Source organism: Cicer arietinum, chromosome 8, assembly GCF_000331145.2.
Source record: "Cicer arietinum cultivar CDC Frontier isolate Library 1 chromosome 8, Cicar.CDCFrontier_v2.0, whole genome shotgun sequence".
Classification (NCBI taxonomy): Eukaryota; Viridiplantae; Streptophyta; class Magnoliopsida; order Fabales; family Fabaceae; genus Cicer; species Cicer arietinum.
The window spans coordinates 27,573,884-27,585,608 of NC_021167.2; the positions used below are offsets into that span (position 1 = coordinate 27,573,884).

General features: G+C 32.9%; 2 protein-coding genes across 2 annotated transcripts; one reads left to right on the forward strand and one right to left on the reverse strand.

Annotated features, from left to right (window-relative positions):
* Nucleotides 1-6: 6 nt before the first annotated feature.
* Nucleotides 7-3,324, forward strand: LOC101500301 (uncharacterized). Its single transcript, XM_004512945.4, has 3 exons — nucleotides 7-1,011; nucleotides 2,291-2,476; nucleotides 2,808-3,324. The coding sequence occupies exons 1-3, from the start codon at nucleotides 529-531 to the stop codon at nucleotides 3,084-3,086; spliced, it is 948 nt and encodes a 315-aa protein (XP_004513002.1). The 5' UTR covers nucleotides 7-528; the 3' UTR covers nucleotides 3,087-3,324.
* A 916-nt stretch (nucleotides 3,325-4,240) lies between these two features.
* On the reverse strand, nucleotides 4,241-9,074 carry LOC101500613 (uncharacterized). The gene is made up of 3 exons (XM_004512946.4): nucleotides 8,756-9,074; nucleotides 5,296-5,590; nucleotides 4,241-5,104 (listed from the first exon to the last, which is right to left on the reverse strand). Exons 1-3 carry the CDS (start codon nucleotides 8,952-8,954, stop codon nucleotides 4,456-4,458), a joined length of 1,143 nt encoding a protein of 380 aa, XP_004513003.1. The 5' UTR covers nucleotides 8,955-9,074; the 3' UTR covers nucleotides 4,241-4,455.
* Nucleotides 9,075-11,725: the final 2,651 nt, after the last annotated feature.

Below are 11,725 nucleotides of genomic sequence, written 5' to 3' on the forward strand. Positions count from 1 at the left end.
TGCTTCACTCCCTCTTCAATTAAACCCAAACCCTCATAACCCTTTCTCAACCTTTCTTCAAACTCTTCATTCACTTCATCAAATACACAATTTTCATCCCAACCCAAAATCAATCAAACCAAAAAGTTTTCATTTTTTATCATCTGTGTACCATTTCCTCAAAAAAAAAATGCATCTGGGTATCATTGAATTTTGCATCTTTCAAAGATTTATAAGTGCCATTTTCATTAATCTAAACCCTAAACCCTAAACAAATCAAACCAAAAAGTTTTCATTTTTATCATTTCATCAAAAAAAAAAAATCATCTGGTTATTCATTAAATTTTGCATCTTTCAAAGATTCATTAGTACCCTTTTCATTAATGTAAACCCTAAACTCTTAAACCTAAACAAATAAAACCAAAAAGTTTTCATTTTTATCATCTTAGTATCATTTCCTCAAAAAACAAATCATCTGGGTATCATTAAATTTTGCATCTTTTCAAAGATTCATTAGTGCCCTTTTCATTTAATTTTCAAATTTTGAATATGCATGCTCAAAATGATTCTGATGTCACGAGTTTCGACCCATCATTATCATCACCATCACCAAAACGAACCGTTTATTATGTTCAAAGTCCTTCAGGAGACTCTCATGATGATGGTGATAACAAATCTTTCACTATGCAACCAAGTCCTATGAATTCACCTTCACATCAATCCTATGTTCATCATTCAAGAGCTTCTTCTTCTAGTAGAATCTCTGGTGGTTATAATAATAATAATAGTAACTCTTTTTTGGGTGGTAAGAAAGGGAATAGGAAAAGGAATGATGATAAAGGGTGGTTTGAAATTGAATCTAAGGTGATTGAGGAAGAAAGTGGTTATGGTGAATTTTATGATGGTGATAAGGGTTTGTCTAGAAGGACTCAATTCTTCATTGCTTTTGTTGGGTTTGTTTTGGTGTTTAGTGTGTTTTGTTTCATCATTTGGGTTGCTAGCTTGCATTACAAACCTCAGCTTAGTGTCAAGGTATAATGATCTTCCTTGCAATATATGTTCCTTGTATGTTTTTATACCAAAAATCGTCAATTTGGTCCATGAACTACTGAGGGACTAACTTGATGGATGAATAATATTTGGGACTAATACTCTGGAATGAAATATAAGCGAAATTGATTTAGGTAAAGTTGATGTATTTGGCATTAAGTTTTAATCAGATAGATTGACTTTTTAGATACTATTTTTATTTATATTTCATTCTGGTGGGAATACTTATTAGATTTCTATAGCTCAGGTACCAAATATGAGAGAAAATGATAGTTTAGAGATTAAATTTAAAGTTTACTCATTTTAATATTAAGGAATGACTACTTGATTTACAATTGTTTTTTTTAAATGGTGGACTTTTTAAGGTTTATAATAATGATGACTTGTTTAATTGTTTTTTTTTTAATCTAAGGACAAACTTTATAATGTTTTTTAATTATAGTTAGAAGGAAACTATTATCGTATATACTTTTGAAGATAGTCCTTTTGGAATTTTGATGAGACAGGAAAATATATGATCATGTGGTGTGATTTGGTGCATATTTGGAATGACTGTGAGTTTGATGAAATTATGGTTGCACCGTAATTTGAATGTGTTGAAGGTCTAGAGCGTAGTTTTTGCCAAAATCACAGTGGCACAGCGTGATTCTGCATAATTCATTGTCAATCCAAACATGCAGTCACTGATCTATGGGACTGGACTTGATAGTTAAGAGCGACATCATTATTCACCACAATGGATTTTCTAATGTTGCCTTTAGAGTATAGATTTTACATCATCATTCTGTTTTAGTGGTGAATACTTGTTTGGTGATGATTTACATTGGTAGTACACTAGTACCATGGTAATATATTGAGTTTGAGCAAAACTTGTGTAACCTTCTTTATGAAGGCATTGAATACCCTTCCCAACTTTTTTTATATATATAATTTATCGGTGCCAATTTTTCTGCTAGTGTAGATCCCTTGTTCTGGTGTGCAAAATCTCATGATATTGTCACTTAAACCCACTTTGTAACCACAATTTTAAAGTAACTGCAAAATGATGGATTCTCATTTGACGTCTGTGTAAAACTAGTTTACACTAGCAGTACATGTCGCCTTTTCTCATTGATATAAGTTATATATGTGAACAGAAGCATATTCAATTTTTCTGTACAAGAATGGAACTTTTAAGTATCATGCATTTGTTTGTTATTCATCTTCATGTTATATGCTATTTATAAATTTACCAGGTAACCTAATGAATCACTTCTTACAGAGTTTGACAGTACATAACTTCTATTTCGGAGAAGGGTCCGACATGACCGGAGTTCCAACTAAGATGCTGACAGTGAATTGTTCGATGAGAATGTCTGTGCATAACCCTGCAACTTTTTTTGGCATTTATGTCAGCTCCAAGTCAGTGAATCTTATGTATTCTGAGATTACCGTTGCAACAGGCGAGGTAAGTATTCTAACACCGACCTATGCTATCATTGATTTAGAAACAATTTTGATAAAGTTGTCAAGAAGCACTTATGATCATAATCAGATATCAGAAGCATTCTGACACCTGATCATGATCACCATTATTTCTTACTGAAGTGTTGTCCTCGCGGATCGCGGAAAATAGCAGTTTGTTCAATTTCCGCTACGCAACAGTGCTATAGCACTATAACCTCTATTTGACAATATTTTGTATTAAATAGTGTATTGCAGATCAATATCGATTTGTTTAAATTCCGCTATGCTATAGCACCACTAACAACACCGTGTTAAACTTCGTGTTGCTACAGTTGAAGAAATATCATCAACAGCGAAAGAGTCACCGGACAGTGTTGGTCAACCTACAAGGAAGCAAGGTTCCGCTGTATGGCGCCGGTGCAAGCTTAGCCACCTTGGCAGACAATGGTAAAATATCGATGACGCTCGTCGTAGAAGTTAAGTCGCGCGGAAATGTTGTCTGGAAGTTGGTGAGGACTAAACACACGCGACGTGTCTCTTGCTCAGTAGCTATTGACCCTCACAACAACAAACCTATCAAACTTAAAGAGAATGATTGTAGATATATCTAAATAGTTTTTGGTCTAACAGAAACCAATTTCTTGGGTGCTATAGATTTGCTGATACAGATAAAAGGGTGAAAGAATAGTACTAGAAATTATTGAGGAAAAAAAAAAAAATAGGTTCATAATGAAAAAGAAAGCTCTATTTTAGAGTTGATTGTATGTGTGTGTGTGTGGATAGTTCAAAATTTTGAACATTGGTGCCTTTCCTTTAAAATCTCAATGAAAGACTTCTTTTTAGCTTTTATATAGTGATAGCATTTGTGATGATCAAGTTCCATGTACTTTTCCTCCCTTATATTCATCTAAAAAATCTCATTTCTTTTTGTTTGATTTTTTTAGTTATTTTTCTATAGGTAAATATAAGTATAGTAGTTAGTATATATATGTTAAGGAGAGACGAAAATATTAGTTACATACTTTGAACTTTAGACTTTCTGTATATAATTTTTTCGGCGTTCCAACCTAAACTATTGAGTTTGCTGGTTATGATTTTTACATATATCGGTCAATAATCGAATTTGAATTTCATTTTTTATCAATGTTTACATCTATAATTGTGTACAACCAACTGAATTAGAGTTTGGGTTCATGAACTTCACTTAACCATTTACAATTAGAATTGTCTTTTAATTCTCACGAAGTCATGTTTCAATTTCATGTTTTTTTTTTACAAAATGTATCAGTTTCATGTTATGCATATTTGTATTATCAAATCAATTATTTTCAAAAGAAAAATTAAGATTTTTCCTTCTCACAAGATTAATTTTATACTCTATATTTTCAATCATCTTGTAGTACATATACCGTTAAATTGTCTTAGAATTTAAAAAATTAATTTTAAATTTACCTTAGAGTATGAAAAATTAACTTCGAATTTATCTATACACAAATGATAATTTAGTAATAATCATACACATTATATACATCAATTACACTACCGATTTTTCTTAACGTATATAAAAAAGTCATAGAATCTGTATATAAAAAAGTCATAGAATCTTTATAAAAAGGATTGGAAGAAGTATATTTTTCACAAGCCATTGTATTTTTTAAAATCCAAAGAACGAAACAATTATCTCAATAAATATCCTCAATCCAAATATTTTACCAGGTTTCGAGGTAAAAAATAATAATAACAGTGTCATCCAAGACTCATAAGGTACGAAACAAAGCAATAAACCATGCATTTCAGTGCATACTATCAAAATGTTTTCCGATGCATTATCACCAAAAAGAGAGAAAAAATTTGTTTCCCGATGGGTTAGCTCCATAATGGAGATTCAGGAACTAACCTCAAATTCTAGACATAGCTCAAAATATTTAAATGAAGCTAAATATTACATCACAGAATACATCAGGTCAACAGCAGCAGCAGCTAATACATTCCTCCAACTCTGTCACGTCCCACACCACCACCACGCCTATCATCTCTTCCACTGCGACTCATGAATGTATCCCGACGATAGTCTTTTTCTTGTGGGCCACCTCTTATGGGAGACCGGCTTCTCTCTCTCACATCCCGAGTCCACCTACCACCACCGTCGCCACCACTGCGATGGGGAGGAAGTGATGGCAAAAGAGGTGCAGGTGGTGAAAGTGGCCTTCTCTCAAATCCTTTTCTTTCATTGGAGAAACCGTCTCTGCCCCGATCTCTGTTATCCCAATCCAATGGAGGTGGCCTATCAAACTTACTTCTCCCCCTGTATGTGTCTTCCATGTAATCTATACGCTCTCTATGCGCATTGGGATCTGGAAACCTACCTTCGTGTCTGAGTGGTGGCAGAGCAGCAGTGGATCCATATTCTCGAAGGCCATCCCTTCCCAAAGGACGAGGAGGAGGAGATCTGTAGCCATTGATATTCCTTTCTGGAGAGCGGTCTATCGGAGGTCCAGGAAAGCGTCTGTGAGGAGCATGAAGTGGTGGAGAAGCAGGATAAGCCCTCCTAGGACTTCCAGCAGCAGCAGGACGAGGCCTCTTACAGTTGTTACAATGGTCCCGTCTTGCAAAATTTAGATTACCACATCTGCAAGAATATAAAGCTAAATCGATAAGATATCCTCGGAATGATGCCACTGTTTAGATGTTTAACAACCAGAGTTCTAAATTATCAATCTACCAAGCCAATCAGAAGATTGATAAAAGTGACGGAAATTCAAATTCTAATGATAATGCAACTATGCAACCATCGTCACAATCAGAAAGACTAAGACTTACACTGGATCAGGACAAACCCAGTCTCCTTCCCTAGGACGCACATTGGGATTGTTTCTACCATGGCCTTCGCCTCTTGCATGTCCATGACCATAGCGAGGCCCATCAAAAGCTCTACCAATTGGCCTTCCACCTGCCCTACCACGAAAATGTGGGGGTGGAGGGTCTCGATATCTGCCATGATCTCTCCCGCCACCATATCCACGGTTTCGTGACGAGTGATTATAATCAGAAGTGAAACGGTGATCAGCATCTCTACGGTGAACGGGAGATGTGGAACCTGCACGAAATCTATATCCTGGGAAAACAAAGACATTGTGAGGGAAAATTTAGCAATGCGATCTATAGTAAGCCCAAAACATTGTGATCATGCAACTTCGATATAATCAGATTGACATTTCAAATAAAGGTTACCACCGGACAGGGCTAATCCTCATGGATACGAAAACAAAAAACGTGAAGAGTGTAGGAAGTTTACATAACACCTTCAATAATTCAATGTCACAACCCAAATACCCGATCCATTTTACCATAATAAAAACAGGCTCTATGAGCAAGGCTTTCCACTAACACAAGAGTTACCTCCTGTATAACCTTGATCCAAATTCTCTCTATGTTTGAATGCTATATCATAGACCTTGATATAGTTAAATACACAAACCATTTAACCTAAGTATCTGAAATATCAAATCCAATTTCAAATTTCGGAGTCAAGAGTTAGAGAAAACTTCTACAAAAAGCTAATCCGACGTGATAAACAAAAGACCAACATCATTTCACCCTTTAGAAAGCAATCAAACTCCAGATCGCACAATCAGAACATATGCCACAAGGAAATAACCAGCAACAACCATCCCCAAAGCGCAACCAATCCCGAGGTTTAATAACCTGCCCCCATCAACAACTCGCCGGACCCCTCTAAGGGACCATATTTGTTAGTCTGCGAAGGGTCAATTCAGGAAACATAATTCATGAATTAGCAGCAAGCCAAACACAAGAATGGCCTGGGCAGAAAAACCAATGAAGCCGTGTACAATGATCCCAGAAATGAATTATCCTCTCTGCTGGAATAAACTATGTCCCCAAATAACTTCAAAACATCAGCAGAAATAATTCAGACATGGAGAAGTGCATCAGATTTGGTTCATTTTTAGAAGATATGCGTCCCTTTTCTGTACCGCATCAAATTATCAATGCATCAATATGAAAAATATTAAGGATTCAACAGAAGTTCATAAACTTCCATTGTGGAATAACTACTCTGAAAGCAGCCTTCCATGTTGTAAATAAATAACCGTCTGATTATCCCTCTAATTAATCAACCAAAGAAGAAAAATCCACAGAAAGTAAAATGACAGCCACCATCCAAACAATCATTGCAAGGACTATTGCATAAGTAAACCACATAAATGTAGATGGAATTGAAATAACCAGGAGTTGAATACAAAAAAACCACATATGACCAATGACACCATGAACTTTTTCATCAGTAAGTATTATCTTTCCACAATGTCAAGTCAGCTTCTGCAAGGTATTAAACTACGAACTCACACACCCACACACATTTCTTGCAGCAGAACCTACATATACCGACCAAATATTGGTTATAACTTAAGGTTATTCACCAAAAACGATTTGTAAATGTCATTGTCTGTCCTCTACAAATCCTGTACCCGTATTGAAGTTCTACCAAATTGCCCATGCAGTACCATGTACGGCAATAACTTCAAATTGTATACCAGATTCCATTAAACTTGACTCTGTCTTTACCTTCACAAACACCCAAAAACCAAACAAATACCCATGACCCTGCAAAATGAGAACCCAAGCAGCAGATATTGTGCTGCATAACCCACGCACAAGTTCATGCAGAATGGACAATTACCATCATCCAACACAAATATTAACTCCTTAAAATCAAAAAACTTTTCCAGACCATGATCCAAAGCTGAGTTAAAAGCAACATGCCTTCCTCAAAGCCCAAGAACTTGAGGCAACATCAAAGCTGTAACACACAAATGCAAAATTTACTCACTGTTGACATTGCATAATCGATAGGGCATCCATATGTGTTGTATGCACATAATGAATAGACAGCATGTCTAACGAAAACGACATTGACACACATAATCAGTCCTTAAAAAGAGCACCTCAATGTCATATAGCTTCCATGAAAGAGCGATCCAGGGATGACCCAGACCAATTATGGATCTATCATGGGCAATCTTACTTTGCAATTGCAAGAGATTGGGAATTAAAAACTACTACCTCGAGTCACACGGCAGCAACTCTACCCATTAGCATTAGTCAAAACTCAACTATTAAAAAACGCGTGAAATGGGAGTTTACCTCCCACCTAACCCCCAAACACGACAAATTCAACTACCTAATTCTACTTCAAAATCATGCTTTTACTCATTCAATAATAAAAAAATCAAGTCATGGACATTATTTCACAGCAACAACGGACAGAAAATTCATTTAATAACCCCCAAATACAACAAATTCAACTACCTAATTCTACTTCAAAATCATGCTTTCACCTATTCAATAATAAAAACATCATGTCATGGAAATATTTCACAACAACAATGAACAGAAAACTCATTTAATAATCCCCAAATTCAACTTCAAAATCATGCTTACACCTATTCAATGATAAAAAATCATGTCATGGACAATATTTCACAGCAACAACAGACCGAAAATTCAACAATGCATGTGCCTGAACCATTAGCGTTAGTAGTAGTCAAGTTGAAATTTCAATCAAATCCAATGCTAACTACAAGCAAAAAACATTGTTTTCCTGAATTCCAGTTTTAGATGCTGCAAAAACAAAACGAAAATAAAATCTACAACTTCAAGAGAGGACCAATATTCACAACAACGGGCAGAAAATTCATATTAATTACCCCCACAATTTGTTGTCATCAACCAACATTATATGTCCCTGAACTATTAGTGTTAGCACTTAGCAGTAACCGAGTTGATATTTCAATCAAATTGGATGCTAATTACAGACAAAAAAAACATTGTAATCAAAATCTACAACTTCATAGTCCAATCTTCAAAAACAAAAGCAAGATAAACTACCTAATTCTACTTCAAAATCATGCTTTATAATATGGTGCAATCAAGTTGATATTTCAATAAAATCCAATGCTAATTCCAATTAAAAAAAAAAACATAGTTTTCATGTTATGATGCAGCAATCTTCATAGCTCAATCTTCGAAAACAATTCCAAATTTATATCATCTCAATCATTACCTTCTCAAATCACAATTATTATGCTATTCCATTCGACATCAAAACAAACAAAATTTCAAAAAAAAAAAAAAAACTAATAAATCACACGAACAAATCCAAATTCTAAATTCTAAAATTTGAAAATTGAAAAACCTAATCCGATAACAAGAGACAAAATCAGTCTAATAAGGGAAATGAAAGGAAGAAATTACAAACCAGCGTCATCAGAAAATCGATCGGAGCGAGAATAAGGAGGAGGAGGAGGTTCACGGCGAAGTTCACCAGGTTCGTAATCGTTGGAGTGAGCACCGCCGCTAGGTGAATTGTCGTTGAGGGAAGGACGAACGACGAGGCTGCTCAAGAGAGGTTGGTGATGGTGCGGTGGTGATTGGTCGCTGTCTCTTGACGAAGTCATAACTGTTTTGTGAAGATTCTAGATCGGTGATTTCTGAAATTTCTGATCCACCAGGTTGGTTCTTCGATCACGGCGAGGAGGTTATAAACCCTACACACCATGTACCATCAAACACCTATTCTTAATTTTATCTTTTTATTATTATTATTCTTAATTATTTTAAATTAAAATAATAATATAGTTTTTTTTTATTCGGAAAGTTAAATGCTTATCATTAAAAATTAAGGGCTGTATTTCAAAAACAAAATTAGGAGCTTTATAGTACATAAAAAAAACTCCTAACCTTGCGCCAAAAAGCTCTCTATTTGTAAGTTTTCTATTGAGAAAATATAAGATGATTATTCATTCACTCTCGTATTTTACTCACAAATGTAAAAAGATATTATAGAAATTATATTTTGATAGTATAAAATACTCTTTTTTATATTCTTGATTTTGAGGGTCCAGTAAATGAATAGGGAAGAAGATAAGTTGTTCTGCATTTCTTAAAATATATTTAGATTTTAATTTACAAAATTAGTATATTTTGTAGACTTAAATGAAGTTTGTGTTCCCTTTTCTTCTCTGAGTTGATTATTTAATAAAGAAAAAAATTGTAAAAGAGTTTCTCCAAAAAAATCAATTTTTCTAAAACTAGAAAAAAAATTTCAGAAAAATGGGGAAAACAATCTCAAAGCAAACTGATTTTGTTTTGTGAAAAAAAAATTATATTTTTTTCCAAAATAAAACTTGATTTATTTATTTTTTTAAGAAAAATCTAGAAAAGAAAACTCAATTTTGTGGTTTTTTTTTTTGGACTTCATTTAGTGAAGTCTTTTTAGCCATAGTATTTTTTAGACCTTCGATTATGTGAAAATGGGGTTAATAAATAATTGGCTTGCAAAATTGACATTTATATGTACATCCTTAAAAAGAATATTAAATAATTCAAAAACTACTTCAAATGAGAAATTATTGTTAATATTTTAAAAAAAATTTAAATTATATTTTTTAACAAATATTGTTTACTATGATAGACAAATACAAAATAACTTCTGATTTTAAATTACTAATTTTTTTTAAAACTTGTATCAAACCTACGAGTTTAAATAATGTAACTAATCTCTTTAAATTCAATAACCAAATAATCAAATTTTTGTGATATCCACTTGATGGTTCTTAGATTCATCCACCACAAACTTAACATTCATATCAAAAATAACATTTTTTAAGCTAAGCCAACATATCCACCCAACTTTTACCTTTAACCCATAAGTTTCTCCAAGTCAAATATGGAGAATTGGATGGATCCAAATGGTATTTGCTCTTATAAACAAATCAAATTTATGAAGGTAACGAAAAATACAAAAAAATTGAAAGATTTAAATTGTGTTACCTTTTTAAAATCATATTTTGATTATTTATTTTATTAAAAAAAAATTTGTTCGTTTTAATTAATTTTTCAGTAAAATCATTTAAAGAAAATATATAAATGTAAAAAGAAAATAAAAAGAAAAGGTGACAGTTATTTAAAACTAGTTCACAGCCAATTAATTGTCACCTTTATTATCAAAATATTATATAAATATTATTTACTATCACCTTTAGACACAATAAGTATTATCTATGTCTCTTCAGGTACTAAGTATTATTTATTAGTCTCTTTAAACCCAACAAGTATAATTTATGCCTCTCTAGGGCCAAATATTATTTATTAGTCAATAAGTATTCCATATGTCTCTTTAGCACTGCGACCTTTGATTAAGATTTATTCCTACAAATAAGTGCCACTTTTTTCATCGACTTCAACTTGTGAGTTAGAGTGAGTTACGAAATTTGGTGATAGACATTATCATTTAGAAAAATAGTTGTTTACTTTTATATAAAGTTTATGGCCACTTTTTCAGGTTGTTGTGTACTGAGAGTTTAGTCTTCAAAATTTATTATCAATCTTCGTGTTTAGACTTTGTACTTTATTGTTTTTGTCTTCAATGATTTCTTCATTCCAATGGAAGCTAATGTTGATGTCATATTTACATTTACGAGCTTATCAGATGATGATACATATTGGTTAGACATTCTATTGATATCTTGTACCTAACGTTGAATGACTTATCCTATCAAATTATCTTATGTGTTTTACTTGGTTAAGCAAACTGGTGAATGTCGTATTCAATTTATTTCTTTGACTCGTTAAGTGTTTTACTATGATGTGAACCGATAGTAAAGTTCATACAATCTTGGACTTTAGTGTGACTGATTAGTTATGTGTCACTCATTTGTTAATAGTTGACGAGTACAATAAAATCTATTTTTTCAATCACAAATTAGTCATGTTGTTTAGACAATGAGCATCTTATAGTCTCTTTTTCAATTTTAGATTTTTTCCCCTTTTATTTCCTATTATTTTCTTTCATTTGTCTGTTCTAAGAGGATATGCTACATGTGTATTTCAATAAATATCAGAGAAAATCATTATATTTAATATCATTAAAATACTAAATGTTACATTTTTCTTAAACCAATTTAATTCTTATAATCTGGTCATTCTTAATGATAGTCAACAAATATAATTTTGAACAACACTTTTTTTTTTTTTTCAAAACTATCAATATTTTTTGTTGAACATTAATCTCAAGCCACCCTCTTAATTTGATGCAAAATTTATAATCTATAGATAAACATACTCTTAAGTCATCTACACAAGAAAAATCATACATGTGACTTATATCATAAAATAAACAATAATTAAAGATTCTTTGTTTAGTCTTAAAAATGTCATATACACTTCA